The sequence below is a fragment of the Nycticebus coucang genome, chromosome X (assembly GCF_027406575.1).
Source record: "Nycticebus coucang isolate mNycCou1 chromosome X, mNycCou1.pri, whole genome shotgun sequence".
In the NCBI taxonomy this organism is placed as follows: domain Eukaryota; kingdom Metazoa; phylum Chordata; class Mammalia; order Primates; family Lorisidae; genus Nycticebus; species Nycticebus coucang.
The window spans coordinates 75,033,600-75,058,913 of NC_069804.1; the positions used below are offsets into that span (position 1 = coordinate 75,033,600).

General features: G+C 37.0%; 1 protein-coding gene across 2 annotated transcripts in view; it reads right to left on the bottom strand.

Annotated features, from left to right (window-relative positions):
- The window catches only part of OPHN1 (oligophrenin 1), a 721,258-nt gene that overhangs the window by 96,511 nt on the left and 599,433 nt on the right, over positions 1-25,314 (bottom strand). For both annotated transcript variants that reach the window (XM_053579945.1, XM_053579942.1), the window contains exon 19: positions 23,234-23,393. In XM_053579945.1, coding sequence (XP_053435920.1) covers positions 23,234-23,393 — 160 coding nt within the window. The remainder of the gene's footprint in view (positions 1-23,233; positions 23,394-25,314) is intronic.

Here is a 25,314-nt window from a genome sequence, read left to right on the forward strand (position 1 = left end):
TTGCATCTGGGCACTGTGAATCTGGGGAGATAGGAGTCCAGGCATCTCTGGCTGGTGGGAACTGCCTAGCGTCACTCCTATGAGGATACAGGGAGTCAGCGAGAGACTTCTGGACCCCAAGAGGAGGACTAAAACAGTGGAAAACCGGCAAGTGGTCGCGAGTGTTCAATCCGTCTAAACCCGCCCACAACTGTAAGTTCAGTAGCAGCGAGACTGCAAACCAGAAACGCCTTACCTGTGAACTGTTTTGATGTCCTTGGAATTGGCACTGAGTTGAACTGCCCTGGGGAAGGCCTGAGCGGGAGTGCAGAGAACTTTGGCCGTTGTCTAGGGCCCCAGTCTGAGCCGCTGAGCCAGATGGAGCTAATAGTGTTTGGCGGTGGGTCACACGGAACCATTGCCAGTGATCTGCCCCGGCAAGCTCCGCCCTCAAGGTCGCAGAGCTAGAAGGGGTGGGAGCGTGTAACCCAGCAACCAAGTAGCCTAAGGGTGGGGTCTGAGCCGCCTTGCAGCCCTAACCCTCAGGGGCAGAGTGAGACCGGTTTTGGCACACTGGGTAAGTGGATAGCCACTTCAGCAGTGATTCCAGCGAGAAAGCTGGGAAAGCTTCTGCTCAGCAAGTTTACAAGTTCAAAGTGCCTTTTAAGTGGGCTGAAGAGAGATTTAGGGAGTCTACCAGCTGGGGTTTGAGAAATCAGCAGCCCCCAGTCGTACCAGAACTGTGACTAATATCTCATACCGCAGAAGACCACGTGTTGCCCAGACAATATTCAATAACATATACAAACTGCTTTGTTTTTGGTTGTGTATTTTTTTCTCTTTTTTTGTTTGTTTGGTTTTTTTTTGTTTGTTTATTTTGACGTTGTTGATGTTCTTTTGTTTTTTAATTTCAATCTTTTCCATACAGATCCCTTTTTCTTTCTCAATTTTTCTAGTTCAATTATAATTTCCCATTGCTGACTTTTTTAATAACTACAACTTCATTTTTGCTAGTGTTTCTACCCCTATCATTTGGTTTTTCACCCAACTGTATCCCCGTAAAGTTTTCTGTTTGCTTGTTTTGGTCTGATTTATAGCATTTTTGTCTTTCCTCTCTACTTGGTGGAGGTGGGGTACTGTGTCTGATCAGGTTAGCAAAGAGCTGCTGACCTCAAGGGAACCACCCAACTGGGCACCCCCAGAAGGTGGGGTTTTTTAAGGTTGTGTCAAAGTACCCTACTGTACACCTATATTGCCCTGTCTCCCTCTTTCTGTACCTCTCTTCTTTTTGTCAGTATTCCTTATACCCACCCCCTCTCCTTTCTCTACCTTTCCTTTTTTTCTTATCACTCGGTCCTCCTTTCTTCATCCCTTTTTTGCTCCTCAACCTTCTCACCCTTCTGGTCCTGTAACCCTTAGTCCACAGGCACAAGAACTTAAAGAGCAAGAGGAAGTGAAAGGAAAATTAGGGCAAGGAAACAGATAAAAGAAATCACTCATAAGGAAGAATCAGCAGAAAACTCCAGGCAACATGAAGAACCAGTCCAGAACAACCCCGCCAAGGGACCATGAGGTAGATACTGCAGAGGATTCCACCTATACAGAAATGTTAGGAATGACAGAAAGGGAATTTAGAATACACATGTTGAAAACAATGAAAGAAATGATGGAAACAATGAAGGAAACTGCTAATAAAGTGGAAAATAACCAAAAGGAAATCCAAAAACAGAATCAAATCAGAGATGAACGATATGAAGAATATAAAAAGGATATAGCAGAGCTGAAGGAAATGAAACAGTCAATCAGGGAACTTAAAGATGCAATGGAAAGTATCAGCAACAGGTTAGACCATGCAGAAGAAAGAATTTCAGAGGTAGAAGACAAAGTTTTTGAGATAACTCAGATAGTAAAAGAGGCACAAAAGAAGAGAGAGAAAGCAAAACGTTCACTGTCAGAATTATGGGACTTTATGAAGCGTTCCAACATACGAGTTATAGGAATTCCAGAAGGGGAAGAAGAATGCCCCAGAGGAATGGAAGCCATACTAGAGAATATTATAAAAGAAAATTTCCCAAACATCACCAAAGATTCTGACACACTGCTTTCAGAGGGATATCGGACTCCAGGTCACCTCAACTCTAACCGAGCTTCTCCAAGACACATTGTGATGAACCTGTCCAAAGTCAAGACAAAAGAAAAGATTCTACAAGCTGCCAGGAGTAAGCGTCAGTTGACCTACAGGGGCAAATCCATCAGAGTGACCGTAGACTTCTCTAATGAAACTTTCCAAGCAAGAAGACAATGGTCATCTACCTTTAATCTACTTAAACAGAACAATTTTCAGCCCAGAATTCTGTATCCTGCTAAGCTAAGCTTCAAAATTGACAGAGAAATCAAATCATTTACGGATATACAAACATTGAGGAAATTTGCCACAACAAGACCAGCTCTACAGGAAATACTTGAACCTGTTCTGCACACTGACCACCACAATGGATCAGCAGCAAAGTAAGAACTCAGAAATCAAAGGACAGAACCTAACCTCCACACTGATGCAAAAGATAAAACTAAGCAATGGACGCTCACAAAATAAGACGAATAGAATACTACCACACTTATCAATTATCTCAATAAATGTTAATGGCTTGAATTCCCCACTGAAGAGACATAGATTGGTTGACTGGATTAAAAAACACAAGCCATCCATTTGCTGTCTGCAAGAAACACACCTGGCTTCAAAAGACAAATTAAAGCTCCGAGTCAAGGGTTGGAAGACAATTTTTCAGGCAAATGGAATTCAGAAGAAAAGAGGAGTTGCAATCTTATTTTCAGATACATGTGGATTTAAAGCAACTAAAGTCAAAAAAGACAAAGATGGTCACTTTATATTGGTCAAGGGAAAACTACAACAAGAAGACATTTCAATTCTAAATATTTATGCACCCAATTTAAATGCTCTCAGATTCTTGAAGCAGACCTTACTCAGTCTGAGTAATATGATATCTGATAATACCATCATAACAGGGGACTTTAACACACCTCTTACAGAGCTGGACAGATCCTCTAAACAGAAATTAAACAAAGATATAAGAGATTTAAATGAGACCCTAGAACAACTATGCTTGATAGACGCATATAGAACACTCCACCCCAAAAACAAAGAATATACATTCTTCTCATCACCCCATGGAACGTTCTCCAAAATTGATCATATCCTGGGACACAAAACAAATATCAACAGAATCAAAAGAATTGAAATTTTACCTTGTATCTTTTCAGACCATAAGGCACTAAAGGTGGAACTCAACTCTAACAAAAATGCTCGACCCCACCCAAACGCATGGAAATTAAACAATCTTCTGTTGAATAACAGATGGGTGCAGGAAGAAATAAAACAGGAAATCATTAACTTCCTTGAGCATAACAACAATGAAGACACAAGCTACCAAAACCTGTGGGATACTGCAAAAGCAGTTTTGAGAGGAAAATTCATCGCTTTAGATGCCTACATTCGAAAAACAGAAAGAGAACACATCAACAATCTCACAAGAGATCTTATGGAATTGGAAAAGGAAGAACAATCTAAGCCTAAACTCAGTAGAAGAAAAGAAATATCCAAAATCAAATCAGAGATCAATGAAATTGAAAACAAAAGAATCATTCAGAAAATTAATGAAACAAGGAGTTGGTTTTTTTGAAAAAATAAATAAAATAGATAAACCTTTGGCCAGACTAACGAGGAATAGAAAAGTAAAATCTCTAGTAATCTCAATTAGAAATGATAAAGGGGAAATAACAACTGATCCCACAGAGATACAAGAGATCATCTCTGAATACTACCAGAAACTCTATGCCCAGAAATTTGACAATGTGAAGGAAATGGATCAATATTTGGAATCACACCCTGTCCCTAGACTTAGTCAGGAAGAAATAGAGCTCCTGAACAGACCAATTTCAAGCACTGAGATCAAAGAAACAATAAAAAAGCTTCCAACTAAAAAATGCCCTGGTCCAGATGGCTTCACTCCAGAATTCTATCACACCTTCAAGGAAGAGCTTATTCCTGTACTGCAGAAATTATTCCAAAAAACTGAGGAAGAAGGAATCTTCCCCAACACATTCTATTAAGCAAACATCACCCTGATACCAAAACCAGGAACAGACCCAAACAAAAAGGAGAATTTCAGAAAAATCTCACTCATGAATATAGATAGAAAAATTCTCAACAAAATCCTAGCCAAATAGATTACAGCTTATCATCAAAAAAGTCATTCATCATGATCAAGTAGGCTTCATCCCAGGGATGCAAGGCTGGTTTAACATACGCAAGTCCATAAACGTTATCCATCATATTAACAGAGGCAAAAATAAAGATCACATGATCCTTTCAATAGATGCAGAAAAAGCATTTGATAAAATCCAGCATCCTTTTCTAATTAGAACACTGAAGAGTATAGGCATAGGTGGCACATTTCTAAAACTGATTGAAGCTATCTATGACAAACCCACAGAGAATATTTTACTGAATGGAGTAAAACTGAAAGCTTTTCCTCTTAGAACTGGAAGCAGACAAGGTTGTCCTCTGTCACCTTTACTATTCAACATTGTGCTGGAAGTTCTAGCCAATACAATTAGGCAAGACAAGGAAATAAAGGGAATCCAAATGGGAGCAGAGGAGGTCAAACTCTCCCTCTTTGCTGACGAAATGATCTTATACTTAGAGAACCCCAAAGACTAAACCACAAGACTCCTAGAAGTCATCAAAAAATACAGTAATGTTTCAGGATATAAAATCAACGTCCACAAGTCAGTAGCCTTTGTATACACCAATAACAGTCAAGATGAGAAGCTAATTAAGGACACAACTCCCTTCACCATAGTTTCAAAGAAAATGAAATACCTAGGAATATACCTTACGAAGGAGGTGAAGGACCTCTATAAAGAAAACTATGAACTCCTCAGAAAGGAAATAGCAGAGGATATTAACAAATGGAAGAACATACCATGCTCATGGATGGGAAGAATCAACATTGTTAAAATGTCTATACTTCCCAAAGCAATCTACCTATTCAATGCCATTCCTATCAAAGTACCTACATCGTACTTTCAAGATTTGGAAAAAAAAGATTCTGCGTTTTGTATGGAACCGGAAAAAACCCCGCATAGCTAAGGCAGTTCTTAGTAACAAAAATAAAGCTGGGGGCATCAGCATACCAGATTTTAGTCTGTACTACAAAGCCATAATGCTCAAGACAGCATGGTACTGGCACAAAAACAGAGACATAGACACTTGGAATCAAATTGAACACCAAGAAATGAAACTAAAAAAAAAAAAAAAAAAAGAAATGAAACTAACATCTTACAACCACCTAATCTTAGATAAACCAAACAAGAACTTACCTTGGGGGAAAGACTCCCTATTCAATAAATGGTGTTGGGAGAACTGGATGTCTACATGTAAAAGACTGAAACTGGACCCACACCTTTCCCCACTCACAAAAGTTGATTCAAGATGGATAAAGGACTTAAATTTAAGGCATGAAACAATAAAAATCCTCAAAGAAAGCATAGGAAAAACACTGGAAGATATTGGCCTGGGGGAAGACTTCATGAAGAAGACTGCCATGGCAATTGCAACAACAACAAAAATAAACAAATGGGACTTCATTAAACTGAAAAGCTTCGGTACAGCTAAGGAGACAATAACCAAAGCAAAGAGACAACCCACACAATGGGAAAAGATATTTGCATATTTTCAATCAGACAAAGCTTGATAACCAGGATCTATAGAGAACTCAAATTAATCCACATGAAAAAAGCCAACAATCCCTTATATCAATGGGCAAGAGACATGAATAGAACTTTCTCTAAAGACGACAGACGAATGGCTAACAAACTCATGAAAAAATGTTCATCATCTCTATATATTAGAGAAATGCAAATCAAAACATCCCTGAGATATCATCTAACCCCAGTGAGAATGGCCCACATCACAAAATCTCAAAACTGCAGATGCTGGCGTGGATGTGGAGAGAAGGGAACACTTTTACACTGCTGGTGGGACTGCAAACTAGTACAACCCTTCTGGAAGGAAGTATGGAGAAACCTCAAAGCACTCAACCTAGACCTCCCATTCGATCCTGCAATCCCATTACTGGGCATCTACCCAGAAGGAAAAAAATCCTTTTATCATAAGGATACTTGTACTAGACTGTTTATTGCAGCTCAATTTACAATCGCCAAAATGTGGAAAGAGCCTAAATGCCCATCAACCCAGGAATGGATTAACAAGCTGTGGTATATGTATACCATGGAATACTATTCAGCCATTAAAATAAATGGAGACTTTACATCCTTCGTATTAACCTGGATGGAAGTGGAAGACATTATTCTTAGGAAAGCATCACAAGAATAGAGAAGCATGAATCCTATGTACTCAATCTTGATATGAGGACAATTAATGACAATTAAGGTTATGGGGGGGGGAAGCAGAAAGAGGGATGGGGGAGGGGGTGGGGCCTTAGTGTGTGTCACACTTTATGGGGGCAAGACATGATTGCAAGAGGGACTTTACCTAACAATTGTAATCAGTGTAACTGGATTATTGTACCCTCAATGAATCCCCAACAATAAAAAAAAAGAAATGTTAGAAAGGACAGAAGAGGAATTTAAAATATGGGTGATGAAAACAATGAAGGAAATTGCTGATAAAGTTGAAAATAACCAAAAGGAAATACAAAAACAGAATTAAATAAGAGATGAACGATATGAAGAATATAGAAAGGGTATAGCAGATCTAAAGGAATTGATGCAGTCAATTAGGCAACTTAAAGATGCAATAGAAAGTATCAATAATAGATTAGACCATGCAGAAGAAAGAATCTCAGAGGTAGAGGACAAAGCTCTTGAGATAACTCAGATAATTAAAGAGGCAGAAAAAGAAAGAAATAAAGCAAAACCTTATCTGACAGAATTATTTGACTTCATGAAGCATTCAAACATAGAAGTTATAGGTATCCCAGAAGAGGAAGAACACCCCAGAGGAATTGAAGCCATATTAGAGAATTATCATAAATGAAAATTTTCTATATATTACCAAAGATTCTAACACACTCCTTTCAGAGGGATATTGGACCCCAGGTCACCTCAACTCAAACAGAGCTTCTCCAAGACACCTTATGATGAACCTGTCCAAAGTCAAGATGAAAGAAAAGATTCTGTAAGCTGCCAGGAATAAGCACCAATTGACCTACTTGGGCAAATCCATTAGGGTGACTGCAGACTTATCAAATGAAGCTTTTCAAGCCAGAAGACAATGGTCATCTACCTCTCATCTACTTACACAAAACAATTTCCTACCCAGAATTCTATATCCTGCTTAGCTAAGCTTTAAAATTGACAGAGAAATCAAACCTTTTACAAATATGCAAACATTGAGGAAGTCTGCCACAACAAGACCAGCTCTGCATGAAATACTTCAACGTATTCTACACACTGACCAGCACAACAGACCACCAGCAAAGCAAGCACCCAGAAACTAAAGGACAAAACCTAGCTTACACAGTGATACAAAAGGTAAAACTAAGCAATTGACTTTCACAAAATAAGATGACTAGAACACCACTGCACCTATCAACTATCTCAAAAAATGTTAATGGCTTGAATTCCCCAGTGAAGAGGCATACACTGGCTGATTTGTTAAAACAAACAAACAAACAAACAAAAAAAAAAAAACAACAAGCCATCCATTTGCTGTCTGCAGGAAACACACCTAGCCTCAAAGGACATGTTAAAACTCAGAGTTAAGGGATGGAAGACCACTTTTCAGGAAAACAGAATTCAGAAGAAAAGAGGGGTTGCAATGTTACTTTCAGATACAAGTGGATTTAAAACAACTAAAGTCAAAAAAGACAAAGATAGAGATTTCATATTGGTCAAAGGAAAAATACTACAAGAAGATATTTTAATTCTAAATATTTATGCACCCAACTTAAATGCTCCCAGATTTCTGAAACAGACCTTAATCAGTCTGAGCAATATGATAGCCCACAACACCACAACTGCAGTGGACTTTAACACTTCTCTTACAGAGCTGGAGAGATCCTCTAAACAGAAACTAAACAAACATATAAGGGACTTAAATGTGACTGTGCTTGATAGAAGTATACAGAACACTCCATCCCAAAGCTAAACAATATATGTTCTTCTCATCATCCCATGGAACATTCTCCAAAATAGATAATATCCTAGGACACAAAACAAACCTCAACAGAATTAAAATAATTGAAATTTTACCTTGTATCTTCTTAGAGCACAAGGCATTAAAGGTGGAACTCGACTCCAACAAAAACATTCAACCCCACACAAAGGCATGGAAATTAAATAACCTTATATTGAATGACAGTTGGGTGCAGGAAGAGATAAAAGAGGAAATCATTAACTTCCTTAAGCATAACAACAATGAAGACACAAGCCACCAAAACCTATGAGATATAGCAAAAGCAGTCCTGAGAGGAGAATTTATCACTTCAGATGCCTACATCCAAAAGACACAAAGAGAGTGCATTAACAAACTCACAAACCACCTTATGGAATTGGAAAAAGAAGTACAATCTAAGCCTAAACCCAGCAGAAGAAAAGAAATATCCAAAATTAAATAAGAGATTAATAAACTTGAAAACAAAAGAATCATTCAGAAAATTAATGAAACAAGGAGTTGGTTTTTTGAAAAAATAAATTAAATAGATAGACCTTTGGACAGACTAAGTAGAAATAGAAAAGAGAAATGTCCAGTAACCTCAATCAGAAAGGATAAATGGGAAATAACAACATATGCCACAAAGATACCAGAGATCATCTCTGAATACTATCAGAAAATCTATGCCCAGAAATTTGACAATGTAGAGGAAATGGATCAACACCTGGAATCACACCCTCTCCCTAGATTTAACCAAGAAGAAGTAGATCTCCTGAACAGAATAATTTCAAGCACTGAGATCAAAGAAAAAATAAAAAATCTCCCAACAAAAGAATGCCCTGATCTGGATTATTTCACACCAGAATTCCATCAAACTTTCAAGGAAGAGCTTATTCTCATACTGTAGAAATTATTCAAAAAAACTGAGAAGGAAGAAATCTTCCCAAGCACATTCTATGACCCAAACATCATCCTGATACTAAAAACAGAAAAACCTTCATTTCTTCTTCCGTCTAGGAAGGTGAACAAGTAAGTAGAAATGCTATGAACTTTCCAGAGGCTTTCCTGAAGATTAACATGAGGGTACAAATGATGTGAAAGATCTCTAAAAAGAAAATTATGAAACTCTGAGAAAAGAAATAGCTGAAGATGTTATCAAATGGAAAAACATACCATGCTCTTGGCTAGGATTAATCAACATTGATAAATGTCCATATTACCCAAAGCAATTTACAAATTTATTGCAATCCCTATCAAAACTCCACTGTCATACTTTAAAGATCTACAAAAAATACCACTTTGTTATATATTGAAACAGAAAAATCCTCAAATAGCCAAGACATTACTCAAAAATCAAAACAAATCAGGAGAAATCATGATACCAGACTTCAAAATATACTACAAATCTATAGTGATCAAAAAAAGCATGGGATTAGCATAAAAGTAGAGAGGTAGATATATGGAACAGAATTGAGAAGCAAGAGATGAACCCAGACACTTATTATCATTTGATCTTTGATAAGCCTATCAAAATATAAATTGGGGAAAAGATTCCGTATTTAACAAATGGTGCTGGGAGAATTGGCTGACAACTTGTAGAAGACTGAAACTGGACCCACACTTTTCACCATTAACAAAAATTCACTCTCACTGGATAAAAGATTTAAACTAAGACATGAAACTATAAAGATTCTTGGAGAGATTGCTGGCTGGAGAAACACTTGAAGAAATTGGCCTGGGAGAATATTATATGAGGAAGACCCCCTGGGCAATTGAAGCAACACCAAAAATACATTAATGGGATCTGCTCAAACTAAAAATCTTCTGCACAGCCAAGAACACAGTTTGTAAAGCAAGCAAACAGCCCTCAGAATGGGAGAGGATATTAGCAGATTATGCTGCTGACAAAGGTTTGATAACCAGAATCCACAGAGAACTCAAACTTATTAATAAGAAAAGAACAAGTAATCCCATTTCATTGTGGGCAAGGGACTTGAACAGAAGCTTCTCTGAAGATGATAGGCACATGGTGTACAGACACATAAAAAAATGCTCATTATCTTTAATCATCAGAGAAATGTAAATCAAAATCACTTTGAGATACCATCTAACTCCAACAAGAGTGGCTCACATAACAAAATCCCCAAACTACAGATGTTGGTGTGGATGTGGAGAAAAGGGAACACTTCTGCACTGCTGGTGGGAGTGCAAGCTAATACATCCCTTTCGGAAATAAGTATGGAGAATATTCAGGGATCTAAAAGTAGACCTGCTGCTTGATCCTTTAATTCCTCTACTAAGTGTATATCTAAAAGATCAAAAATCACTTTATAACAAAGATATTTGCACCAGATTGTTCACTGCAGCTCAATTCATGATAACCAAGTCATGGAAGAAGCCCAAGTGCCCATTGACCCATGAATGGATTAATAAATTGTGGTATATTTATATCATGGAATATTATGCAGCCTTAAAAAAGATGAAGACTTTACCTCTTTTACGCTTACAGGGATGGAGCTGGAACATATCCTAGTTAGTAAAGTATCTCAAGAATGGAAGAAAAAATATCCAATGTACTCAGTACTATCATGAAACCAATTTACAATCACTCACACTTTCACATGGCCCAAGATGAAGGAGGGAAGGGGGGGATGGGAGCAGATGGAGGAGGTCAGATGGAGGGTGAATGGTGGGATCAGACCTATGGTGCATAATGGAAGTGTACATGTTGGATCTATTACCCTGTTTCCTTGAAAATAAGACCTACTTACAGGAGAGATAAGACGTCCCCTGAAAATAAGACCTAGCGCATTTTAGGGAGCACACCTTAAAATAAGACACTGTCTCATTTTCGAGGAAACAGGGTAGAATAGAGTATAAATGTCTTAACACAATAATTAAGTTAACGAGATGAGGTATATATAAACCAGGGTGATAAAAAAAAATTAAAAAATAAACCAGGGTGATGTAAGCATTCCTAATTCCATATGAAATCAACACATTGTACCCCATAAATGCATTTATGTATGCATGATCTATGTGTTTATAATTTAATAAAAAATACCAAACCAGTTAAAATATAGATAATAAAATAAAATAAAATAAAATAAAAACAAGAAAAGACCCAACTAAAAAGGAGAACTTCAGACCAATGTCACTAATGAATATAGATGCCAAAATTCTCAGTAAAATCCTACCCAATAGAGTACAGCCTCTCATCAAAAAAGTCATACATCATGATCAAGTAGGTTTTATCCCCAGGATACAAGGCTGATTTAACATATGCAAGTTCATAATTGTAATTTGCCATGTATCAACAGAAGCCGAAACAAAGACCATCTGATCCTCTCAATAGATGCAAAAAAAGCATTTGATAAAATACAGCTTCCTTTTCTAATTAGAATACTGAAGAGTATAGGCATAGGTGTCACATGTCTTAAACTGATTGAAGCCATCTATGACAAACCAACAGCTAATATTTTACTGAATGGAGTAAAACTGAAAGCTTTGGCACTGGAACCAGACAAGGTTTTCCTCTATTGTCACACTATTCAACATAGTGCTGGTAGTTCTAGCCAATAGAATCAGGCAAGAGAAGGAAATAAAGGGCATCCAAATGAAAACAGAGGTCAAAATGTCCCTCTTTGCTGACAATATGATCTTAGATAGCCCCAAGGACTCAACCACAAGACTCGTGGACGTGATCAAAAAATACAGTAATGTCTCAGGATATAAAATCAATGTCCACAAGTCAGTAGTCTTTGTGTATACAAAGAAATACAATAAAAGCCAAGATGAAAAGCTAATTAAAGACACAATCCCCTTCACAATAGCTTCAAAGAAAACGAAATAGGGATATACCTAACAAAAGAGGTGAAGGACCTCTATAAAGAAAATTATGGGCTCTTTGGTCCTTCCGTTCATCAGATAGCCACTTCTTCTTGTGCAGTGCCAGCTGCAGCCCCAAGGCATAGTGGTGAATGTGAAGGTCAGAATAAATGGCTTTGGTCATATTGAGTGCCTGGTCACCAGGGCTGCTTTAACTCTGGAAAAGTGGATACTGTCACCATCAATGACCCCTTCATTGACCTCACCTACATGGTCTATGTATTCCAGTATGATTCTACCCATGGAAAATTCTATGGCACAGTCAGGGCTAAGAACGGGAAGCTTGTCATCGAAGGAAATCCCATAACCATCTTCCAGGAGTGAGATCCCATCAAAATCAAATAGGGTAAGGCAGGTGCTGACTATGTTGCAGAGTCCACTGGCATCTTTACCACCATGCAGAAGACTGGAGCTCACCTTCAGGGGGGTGCCAAAAGGGTCATCATCTCTGCCCTTTCTGCTGATGCCCCCATGTTTGTGATGGGTGTGAACCACAAGAAGTACAAAAATAGCCTCAGCATTGTCAACAATGCCTCCTGTACCACCAACTGCTTACCATTTGGCCAAGGGCATCCCTGACAACTTCAGCATTGTGGAGGGACTCATGACCATAGTCCATGCCATTACTGCCACCCAGAAGACTGTGGATGGCCCCTCTGGGAAGTTGTGGCATTATGGCTGCAGTACTCTGCAGAACATCATCCCTGCCTCAACTGGTACAGCCAAGGTTGTGGTCAAGTTCATCCCTGAGCTAAACAGAAAGCTCACTGGCATGGCCTTCCATGCCCCTGCTGCCAACGTGTCAGTTGTGGATCTCACGTGCCATCTGGAGAAGGCTGCCAAATATAATGATATCAAGAAGATGGTGAAGCAGGCATCACAAGGCCCTCTCAAAGGTATCTTGAGCTACACTGAGGACCAGGTCATCTCCTCTGACTTCAACATGGACACCCATTCTTTCACCTTTCATGCTAGGGCTGGCATTGCCCTTAACAACCTCTTTGTCAAACTCATTGCCTAGCATGACAATGAATTTGGCTACAGCAACAGGGTGGTGAACGTTATGGTCCATATGGCCTCCAAGGAGTAAGAGCCATCTGACCACCAGCCCCAGCAAAAGCATGAGAGGAAGAGAGAGGCCCTCAGCTGCTGGGGTGCCCCTGCCTACTCAGTCCCGCACCTCACTGAGAATCTACCCCTGACAGTTTCCACACCAGACCTCCTGAAGAATGGGAGGGGCCTCTGGAGCCTCACCTTGTCATGTAATATCAATGAAGTTCCCTGTATTCAGACAAAAAAGGAAAAAAAAAGAAAATTATGAAACTCTAGGAAAAGAAATAGGAGAAGATATTAACAAATAAAAGAACATGCCATGCTCACGGCAGGGAAGAATCAACATTGTTAAAATGTCTACACTTCCCAAAGCAATCTACAGATTCAGTGCCATCCCTATTGAAATACCAACATTGTACTTTCAAGATTTGGAAAAAATTATTGTTCATTTTGTATGGAACCAGAAAAAACTCCGTATAGTTAAGGCAGTCCTTAGTAATAAAAACAAAGTCATTTTTTCATATGTCTGTAGGCCATGTGCCTATCTTCTTCAGAGAAGCTTCTGTTAAAGTCTCTTGCCCACAATGATATGGGATTACTTGTTCTTTTCTTATTAAAAAGTTTGAGTTCTCTGTGGATTCTGGTTATCAAACCTTTGTCAGAAGCATAAGCTGCAAATATCCTCTTCCATTCCGAGGGCTATCTGCTTGCTTTACAAACTGTGTTCTTGGCTGTGCAGAAGATTTTTAGTTTGATCAGATACCATTAATGTATTTTTGGTGTTGCTTCAATTGCCCAGGGGGTCTTCCTCATAAAGTATTCTCCCAGGCCAATTTCTTCAAGTGTTTCTCCAGCCAGCACTCTCTCCAAGAATCTTTATAGTTTCATGTCTTAAGTTTAAATCTTTTATCAGGCACATGGCCTACAGACACATGAAAAAATGCTCATCATCTTTAATCATCAGAGAGATACAAATCAAAATCACTTTGAGATATCATCTAACACCAACAAGAGTGGCTCACATAACAAAATCCCCAAACTACAGATGTTGGTGTGGATGTGGAGAAAAGGGAACACTTCTGCACTGCTGGTGGGAGTGCAAGCTAATACATCCCTTTTGGAAATAAGTATGGAGAATACTCAGGGATCTAAAAGTAGACCTGCTGCTTGATCCTACAATTCCTCTACTAAGTGTATATCTAAAAGACCAAAAATCACTTTATAACAAAGATATTTGCACCAGATTGTTCACTGCAGCTCAATTCATGATAACCAAGTCATGGAAGAAGCCCAAGTGCCCACTGACCCATGAATGGATTAATAAATCGTGGTATATTTATATCATGGAATATTATGCAGCCTTAAAAAAGATGAAGACTTTACCTCTTTTACGCTTACAGGGATGGAGCTGGAACATATCCTAGTTAGTAAAGTATCTCAAGAATGGAAGAAAAAATATCCAATGTACTCAGTACTATCATGAAACCGATTTATAATCACTCACACTTTCACATGAAGAATAGATCACAACTATGGCCCAAGATGAAGGAGGGAAGAGGGGGGATGGGAGCAGATGGAGGAGGTCAGATCGTGAGTGAATGGTGGGATCACACCTATGGTGCATAATGCAAGGGTACATGTTGGATCTATTTAGTATAGAGTACAAATATCTTAACATAGTAATTAAGAGATGAGATATATATTAACCAGGGCGATGTAAGTGTTCCTAATTCTATATAAAATCAGCACATTTTACCCCATAAATGCATTAATGTATACATGAAAAAAAAAAAAAAAAAAACAAAGCCGGGGCATTAGCCTGCCAGACTTTAGGCTGTACTAAAAGGCCATAATGGTCAAAACAGCATAGTATTGGCATAAAAATAGAAACACAGACATCTGGAATTGAATAGAAAACCAGGAAATGGAACTAATATCTTACAGCCACCTAATCTTCGATAAACCAAACAAGAAGATACACTGGGGGAAAGAATCCCTATTCAATAAATGGTGCTGGGAGAACTAAATATCCACATGTAAAAGACTGAAACTGGACTCACACCTTTTTCCTCTCACAAAAATTGATTCAAGATGCATAAAAGACCTAAATTTAAGGCACAAAAAGGTAAAAATCCTCAAAGAAAGCATGGGAAAAACCCTTGAAAATATGGGCCTGGGGAAAGACTTTTTGAAGAAGGCTTCCATGGCAATTGCAACAACAACAAAAATACACAAATGGAACTTAATTAAACTACAAAGCTTCTGTACAACTAAGGAGACACCAACGAAAGTAAATAGACAACCTCCACAATGGGAAAGGGTATTTGCATATTTTGAATCAGACCAAGCTTGATAACTAGGATCTATAGAAAACTCAAGTTAATCAATAGGGAAAAAACCAACAATCTCATATATCAATGGGTAAGAGACATGAATAGACCTTCTCTAAAGAAGACAAATGGCTAACATATGAAAAAATGCTCATCATCCCTAATTATTGGAGAAATGCAAATCAAAACCACCCTGAGATATAATCTGACCCCAGCGAGAATTGCCCACATCACAAAATCTCAAACCTGCCAATCCTGGCGTGGCTGTGGAGAGAAGAGAATACTGTTACACTGCTGGTGGGACTGCAAACTAATACAACCTTTTTGGAAGGAAGTGTTGAGAATCCTCAAAGAACTCAAACTAGACCTCCCATTTGATCCTGAAATCCCATTACTGCACATAAGGACACTTACATTAGACTATTTATTGCAGCTCAATTTACAGTTGCCAAAATGTGGAAACGGCCTTAATGCCCACCAACCCAGGAATGGATTAACAAGTTGTGGTATATGTATACCATGGAATACTTTTCAGCCACTAAAATAGATGGAGACTTTACATCTTTTGTATTCCACTGGGTGGAAGTGGAACACATTATTCTTAGCAAAGCATCGCAAGAATGGAGAAGCAAGAAACCCATACTCAATTCTTATATGAGGACAATTAATGACCTAGCATATGGTAGGAGTGGGAGAAGGGGAGAGTATAAGGAGGGAAAGGGGAGTGCGGGGCTACGGTGTGTGACACATCTTTTGGGGACGGTACACATTATAAGAGGGACTTCATCTAACAAATGCAATCAATGTAACCTGGTTCTTTGTACCCTCAATGGATCCCCAGCAATAAAAAAGAAAAAAGAAAGGGTATTAATTCCAGTTTCTATAGCATATTTCAGTATACAGAAATACAAGTTATTTTAACATGCTGATTGTGTATCCTGTAACATAAGTGACATTACTTATTGGTTCTAGGAATTATTTTTTATCTGTAGGCTGCATGTAGGTAATTCTGTCTTCTGCAATAGTGGAAGTTCTGTTTCTTCATTTCCAATTTGAAGATATTTGACTTCCTTCTCTTACTTCACTGAACTGAGTAGTAATTCCATTATGATGCTAAATAGCAATGGTGAGAGTGAATATCCCTGCTTTATTCTCAATCTTAAGGACAAAGCATTGAATATTTCCTGAGTAGGTAAGATGTTAGCCACAGATCTACAAGATATCTTGTAGATTTCTTTTCAGTAAGTTAAGGATATTCTCCCCATTCCTAGTTTCCAGGGAGTTTTTCTTTTAACCTGAATGAATGTTGATTTTTTCAAAAGTTTTTTTTGTATAAAGTGATATGATCATGTGATTTTGCTTCATTAGTCTGTTACTATGGTAGATTACATTGACTTTCAAATATTGAATCAACCTTGAATTCTTGAATTAAACCCCTTAGTTACAGTGTATAATTCTTTATAATGCTCAATTCTATCTGTTAATATTTTGTTAATAGCTTTTGCAAGTAACTGTATGAAATATATTCATCTATAGTTCTGTTTTCTTTTACTGTCTCTGTCAGGTTTGAGTATGAGAGAAATGCTGCTTTCATAAAATGAGTCAGAAAGTATTTCCTCCTATATTGTTTACTGCAAGAGATGCTATAGAATTTGTGTGAATTTTTCCTTAAACATTTGGTAAGATTTTCTAGTCAAATCACATACGCCTCTACATTTCTTTTTCACATGTCATTTAATTATGAATTCAATATCCTTAATAGTTATAAAGCTATATAAACGATGTATTTGCATATTAAGTGAATTTTGATAATTTGTACTTTTACAAAATTGATCCATTTCATCTAAGTTATCAAATTTATATGCATGGACTTATTCACATTATTCCCTTATTATCCTTTTCAATGTCCAAAATGTTATTAATGATATCATCTGTTTCATTCTACATAGTGGTATAATTTGTTTCTTCTCTTTTTTGTCAGTCATGCTAGAGCTTTGAAAGTTTTACTGTTTAAAGGTTTTGGTTCTTTGATTTTCTATATCTCTTTTCTTATTTTACTTCCAGAAATTTCTAATCTCATTTTTATTATTTATATTTATTTATTAGTTCCTTCTTCCTTTCTGCCTGCTATTGATTTGTTTTTCTCTTCTGTTACTAAGCTCTTGAAGTAAGATTTTCAAATATTGATTTCAGATGTTTCCTCTTTTATAATAGAAGCATTCATTCCTATAATCTTCCCTATTAGCAATGATTTAGCCATGTCCAATAAATTCTGATATGTTATACTTCCATTATCATTCAATTCAATATAATTTTTTTATCTCTCAAGACTTCCTTATTTACCCGCAGGTTATTCATAAGTGTTGTTAGTATTCAAGCATTTGGAGATTTTCGTGTTGCCTTCAATTAATGATTTCTAGTTTTATTCCACTGTAATCAGAGAAAATATCCTGCATGATTTTAATCATTTTAAATATTCAGTAGTTTGTTTAATGGCAGAAGCTTTGGTTATCTTGTTATATGTTCCATATGCACCTGAAAACAAGACATAGTGTACTGGTAGTTAGATGGAATATTTATCAAATTGTTTGTTAGATCCTATTTGTTGATGGTGCTCTTGAATTCTTCTGAATCCTTGATGATTTTCTGTCTAGTTGCTCTTTTACTTGTTGAAAGAGGAGTGTTGAAGTCTACAAGTATAATTGTGGATGTTTCTATTTCTCCTTTTATTTCTACAAATTTTTACTTTATATATTTTGAAGTTTTGTTGTGTGGTGCATCCACTTAGGATTACTATGCTTTCCTGAATATTTTTTAGAATTCCTTCTTGATTTATCTGCAGTATTTTTCAGTCAATTGTCTTTGTTTAGATTTTTAGTGGTTGTTTTACACATTACATTGTGCATACATAAATAACTCGAGCTATTTGCATGGACATTTACCTATTCAAGTGAAATGTACAAAACTTATCTCCTTTGATGTTCTTTACTCTCCTCCACTTTCATAATATATGTGTCTTAAAATATTACTACTACATACTTAGAAACCACATCATATCATGATATAATTTTCACTTTAATCATCAAATAAGAAGGAAAACATATTTAATTTACCTATAATTTTGCTTTATGCACAATATAGGGGTATATGGCACACCTTTTGGGTGTAGGACATAACAAATTCAAATATTGTGATTTGATTGTTTGAACCCTCATATTAACCTGAAATTTAAAAATATGCTTTATTAAGTTATTTCCTCTTCCCTAATACTCTACAATCCCTTTTATTAATGTGACCTTTGTATTTATAAAACCTTCATTATCCACTCTTTCAGAGTACTGCTGGAAACAAATTCTGTTAGATTTCTGCTGTTTGTATTGTATAATTTCTGATATACCTTAAAGTTCACATATTGTTTTTCCTCTGTGCTTTCTATTGTATGGTTTGACCTATACATTTTTTTTCATTTCACCTACTGCATATTTAGATTGTATAATTTCCATTTAATTTTACCACATTCTTCTATTACTTTACTGAGATTTTCTATTCTATCTATTATTTCAAATGTATTCCTAATTGTTTATTAAAGCATTTTAATGGTTGCTTTAAAATTCTTGTCAGGTAATTAAAATATGTCATCTTGGTGTTGATGTCTATCTTAGTCTGGCTTCTACTGCTATATAACAGATTACCATACACAGTTCTGGAGTTCGGGAAGTTCACTATGAAAGTGTCTGCATCTGGCAAGAGGTGATGTGCTACATCATCTAATGGTGAAAAGGCAAAGAAAAGGGCAAGAGAGGACTGAACATGCTTTTATAACAAACCTACTCTCAAGGTAACAAATAACGTTAATCCATTCATTAGGACAGAGCCCTCATGATCTTATCTCCTTATAGGTCCCACTTCCTAACACTGTTGTAAGGGGGATTACTTCAGGTGACACATTCAGGTGACACATTCAAAGTAAAACATTCTGCCCTTGGACCTCAAAATTCACGCCCTTCTCACATGCAAATACATTCATTCCATACCAAGAACCCCAATGTTTTAACACTTTCCATAATTAACTTAAAAGTCCAAAGCCTGATCTAAATCACGTATGAGTGACACTCGAGGCACAATTCATCCTGAGGCAAATTCTCTTTAGCTGTGAGACTGTGAAATGAAAAAAATGTGACTACTTCCAAAATTCACTGGTGGGACAGGTATAGAATAACATTCCCATTTGAAAAAGGACAAATAAGTAAGAAGATGGGTAATTAGTCCCAATTCAGTCTAAAACCCAAAAGGGAAGACAACATTAAATCAAAAAAGTAGAGAATATTCTCTCTCAGAGCAGCACCCTGAGATGCACCTGGGCTTGTTTTTTATTTTTTGAAATTTTATTTTGCTTTTTAAGAGATACTACTTGATATGTTGCCTAGGCTGATCTCAAATGTTAGGGCTCAAATAAGCCTCCTGCCTCGGCCTCCCAAATAGCTGGGATTACAGGCATAAACCACCCTGTGCAATACTTTTGAGTTTTTAATGATGTTTCCTTGATGTAAATATTTTTGTTTTTATATAATCAAATCTGTAAGTTTTTATTTATTTTACTGCCTCTAGATGTTGAATGGATAGAAACCATTCCTTATACCAAAGCTGAAGAAGAACTTATCCATATTTTCTTCTAATAATTGTATAGCTTCTTAGTTTTACATTTAGATCTCTGAACCATTTGGAGTACATTGTTATATACAGTGTAAGAAATGTGCCCAATTTTATCTTCACCCAAATGGCTAAGCAATTGTTCCATCACCCTTTAACAAAAAGTCAATTTCTGCCCTGTAGTGATCTGAATTGCTGATTTTACCAAATATCGACATTCAATTTTTCTCCTTTATTATTTCTACATATAGGAATCCAATAAAGGTGCATACATACATGTTAAAAACTATTAAATATATTAATGCTTGTGGATATATATACACACATTTTTTTCTCATCTGCAATGGTAAGTAAGAAACCTTTGAAGTGAGGGTTAGAACTACCATCCACTCTTTTCATCCTAAAATTCTCTTCTACCAGTGAAAACATGACTCCCTCATCTTTAGTTCTCCTATCACTGATCATTCTTTCTCAATCTGTTTTGTAGTCTTTTCTATTGGCCATTCAAATACTAGCACTTCCTAGATTTCAATCCTTGGTCTAATATTTATTCTTTTGCAACTAATATTCCATAGACAAGAGTATTCACTCCCATAGTTTTAATCACCACTTCTATGCTACTGAAGAATAATTCTATTTCTCTAATTCTCTGACCTCATATGCATCATGGGCATAGCTAACTTATCATGTCCTAAACTGAATGTTGCTCTTTTCATTCAAACCTGCTCTTTACCCAGCCTTACCTATGTCACTAAATAACAACTTAATCTTTCTAAATGTTCAGATTACTAACCTTGTCGTCTCTTTTTCTCATTCCACATATGATTTGTCAGCAAATACTAAGGTCTCTGATTTTAAAATGTATTTAGAATCTGACCACATTTCACTATCTTCACTGTTAACAACCCTTGTCCAAAGTACAACCATTTCTGAAAACTGTACTATTGAAATAGCATCCCAACTAGTAACCTTGCTTCTACTTTTTTACCACAAAGCTATTCTCCATAGAGCAACCACAATAATCCCATTAAACCTAAGTCAAATCATGTCACTCCCATGCTCCAAACACTCCTCTCTTACTCAGGCAGAGGAAATCAAAATCCTTCCAAGATTCTACGATTCTACTACAGGACCTATTACTCTGTTTTCTCTCTCTGTTACCTCTTTGAACCCATCTTTTGCTATTTCATCTACTGCTTAAGCCACTGTAGGAAATCTGGCTTCCTTGTTACACCTTGAATAAGACAGGTATACTTCTGCCTCAGTGATTCTGTACTTATGATTTCCTCAGCCCAGAAGGCTTTTTCCCTAGCTAGCTGAATGAATCATTATTACTCTACTTCCTATTGGTTTTTGCTCATAGGCAAACTTCTCTACAAAGCCCTCCCCATTTCTTTACTTCCACCTTTACTGACTATATTCAAAATTGCAAAGCTACTTCCAAAACTTTCATATTACCCTTCTCTGATTTTTCTCCATAATGTTCCTTTCCATCTAACACATATATTTCACTAACTCTGAGTACTATTTTCTACATTTTCTAAAATATACATTCCATGAGGACTGTATCTCCAGTGCCTGTAGTGGTACCTAACATACAGTGGGTATTCAATACATATTTGTCGAATGAATGAATCAATTTATCAATAAATGACATCTGGGCTTTATACCAGGAGTCAGCAAATTACTGACTTAGGCATAGGCATGTTGACTGTTTTATAAACAGAGTTTTATTAGAACACAGACTTACACATTTGTTTACATATTGTCAGTGACTATTTTCCCAGTACAAAGGCAGAGTTGAGTACTTGTGACAGAGATCTATGGCCTGTAAAGCCTAAAATATTTACTATATGGTCCTTTAAGAAAATTTTGCAGATTCCAGCCTTAGATTCATACAGTCATTTGCTTGCTAGGCATTACTCTCTGGATAGTATTCAGAAATCTCAACTCCAATCTACCCCAAATTGAGTCTTTTTCCTTTCTCCCCAAAACTTTCCCATTCTATATTTCGTGTAAATATAAAGGCCAGCCCAAACACACCAGTCAGGCAAGTCAAAAGTCCCACATCTTCCACTTCCAAACACTAAGGCCTACTATTACTGCCTGTCTGTCCTTTTATGTTGCATTATGCTTCCACCAGCTATACGGAAGCTTACAGCCAAATGTAGGGAATCTGTAGCAAATGTGTAGGACTTATCAATAAATAATTCCTGTTTGAGCTTCATTCTGGGGTTCATTTCTGTCTATACTCCTTATTTTATATACAGTATAAAATATACTAACTTAAATTCTTCTGGAGTGACATGGGGTTCAAATAAGTATAGATATTTATTTATTTATGATATTTATGTGGGTTAGGACTCAGCATCCCAAATTCCAGAATTATGGCATTTGTGGAGAATCAAGAAGGTCTCTATGACCTTCTCCAATGCTTCTCCCCTGAATCAGATGGCCCCCCAAAATTTCTCTAACTTTCCTCTAAAGTCACAAACTTTCATTCCAGAGGCACACTTACTATGGCTGGATGAAAAAAGCATCCCTATCCTGAATGACACAGAAATGTCAAGAAGAATCTGAACATACAGATCTTGCTAAGATGCACCTCTTAATCAAGCTTAGTATAAAAAATCCACAAACGTACCTGTTTCTTCATCTTCATTCTAAAGCCTCCTATGTCGGGTAAAACTTACTAAATAAATTTATGTGATTTTCTCTTGTTAATCTATCTTTTGTGATAGGAGTCTCAGCCAAGAACCTACCAGTAGTTAAGAAAATAAATATGTTACCTCTACAGTCTGATTGTGCATACACTACTTTTATATTTATCATTTTCTTCTGTTTACTGATCTTTAGACTACATTGTTAACTCCTTAAAGGCACAGATAGTTAATTTTTTATCTCTAATACCCACAGCATCTAGCATGGTACCTGACAATCAACTCATTATACGCTCATGTATGTTTACTGAATGAATGAATTTCTCAAGATCAGAATTACCATTAAATGTCATTGTGTCATAATAGGATTTTCTCTCATTGTCAACTTGAGCAAAGGAGGAAAATACAACATTAAAAGGCAGTTGGAGAAAAAATGTCATGTTTGCAGGAGTGGTGGAGAAAATACAAATGCATACCTTGCCAAAGTGCTCGATTAGAATTTCCACCACGATGTTCTGGAATTTGATATTCATCATGGCTGCTACAGTGTCCTCCTGGGCTCTCATCAGAGTTGGACCAAAGATCACCCCCATGTTGGAAGGAGTCATAAGATTTTCTTTGCTGTGCTCACACACACTGCCAGAACAAAAAGAAACTGATTAACAGGACTTGCTGCAACACCATATATAATCAAGATTGTATTCAATGCTATACTGGGCAAAAGTTAAAAAAGTAGAAGGAAGGAAGACAACCAAAGTATATATGGGAAAAACACAAAGGTAACAGCTAGTAAGAATATAGCCAAAGTAAGACACAACTAACTTAGCTAGCAGCACTGAAGGAGTTAAGGGAGATAGTTTGATATGAAGGGAAGCCCCAGTCACAGTATTTGGAGAGGCAGGAGGGAAGCAAAAGGACACTCAAAGTAAGGTAAAGAGCCCATAGAAGTGTAAAACATGAACAAACAACAACAAAACACAAGGAGAGAGTACCTACTAGCCTCTTTAGTCAGGAATTTAGCCCTTCCCTACCCTCAGTTAGAGAAGCGAAAACCTGAAAAAACTGAAAGGGATCCTTAAATTCAGCCCTGGATCTTCTTCTTTATTTAGCAGATGAAAAAACATAGGCCCCCAAAAAGAAAAGAGATTTGCCTAATATCACAATTAATTAGCTACAAAGTAGGGCCTGCAATCTCAGATTTTCTGAACCCTAGCAACTCTCCTTGATTAAATTACATTTAGTGGCTCCCTATCACTTAAAGGACAAAACCAGTTGTCTTCAAAGTAATAATTAATAATCTGACCCCTATTTCTGACAGCAAAGGAATCTTAAATTCTCTAGTGCAATAAAAAGTCTGGTGCAAGAGAAATAATTGTGACCGGATGGATTAGATTAGAGGTCATAAATTAAAATACTTATGTATGTGAGGGAAATGGGTCTAGTAAGAAGTGGCTGCCTCATTTCTCCGAGCACACAATTTTCTCATAATGTCCTTAGAGATACACCATCAAGAGAGTTAAGAAAAGAAAGGTGGGGTGGTGCTTGTGGCTCAAATGAGTAGGGCGCTGGCCCCATATACCGGAGGTGGTGGGTTCAAACCCAGCCCTGGCCAAAAAAAATAAAATAAAATAAAAGCGAGAGAGAGAGAGAGTTAAGAAAGGTGAATTCCTATGTTATCTCAAACTGATAATTCCCATATGGGCATGAAAGTGAAGAGAGGCCAGATCATCTCATTTCTTGAAATCTATACTTCAATGCAAACTATTTAAATTATTTTCAATGCTGGAGCCAATTTTTTTTTTGTTGTTGTTCAAAACAGTGCAGGACAAATAAAACTTATTTGTGGTCTATATCTGTTCACAGGCTGCTAATTTGAGACCTGTGGTTTACAAGGGCATCTGTCAAAATGATGGAGTCCTGTCAATATGAACATTATGGACTCATACAACATTAGAGTTCAATGTTTCTCAGAACTCTAAGCCCTATGACTTCTAAATAAGGAAACCATAACCAATCCCTATTTTTTTCTTTTGAGACAGAGTTTCACTTAGTTGCCCTCATAGCATCATAGCTCACAGCAACCTCAAACTCTTTGGCTCAAGCAATTCTCTTGCCCCAGCCTCCTCAGTAGCTGAGGAGGTAAAATTTTGTGTATTGTTTCAAAAGTCCAGTGGACATTTTTAATCTTTTCACCAGTGTGGAAGTTGGAGTTTGATCAAAAGTTTCTGAGTGAGTTTACTTTTGTAGTAGAGGATTGGGTTGTTCATTATGGAGGATAGGTCTGAGAATATCCTGAAGAGCTGGTATGGTAATGGCAAATTTCTTCAACATATGAATGTCATTAAAGTATTTCATTTCTCCATCATAAATGAAACTCAGTTTAGCTGGATACAGGATCCAGGGTTGAAAGTTATTTTGCTTTAGGAGGTTAAAAGTCGATGACCACCCTCTACTGGCTTGAAAAATTTCAGCAGAGAGATCTGCAGTCATTCTAATATTCTTCCCTTTTAGGTAATGGCTTTCTTCCATCTGACTGCTTTGAGAACCTTCTCCTTCA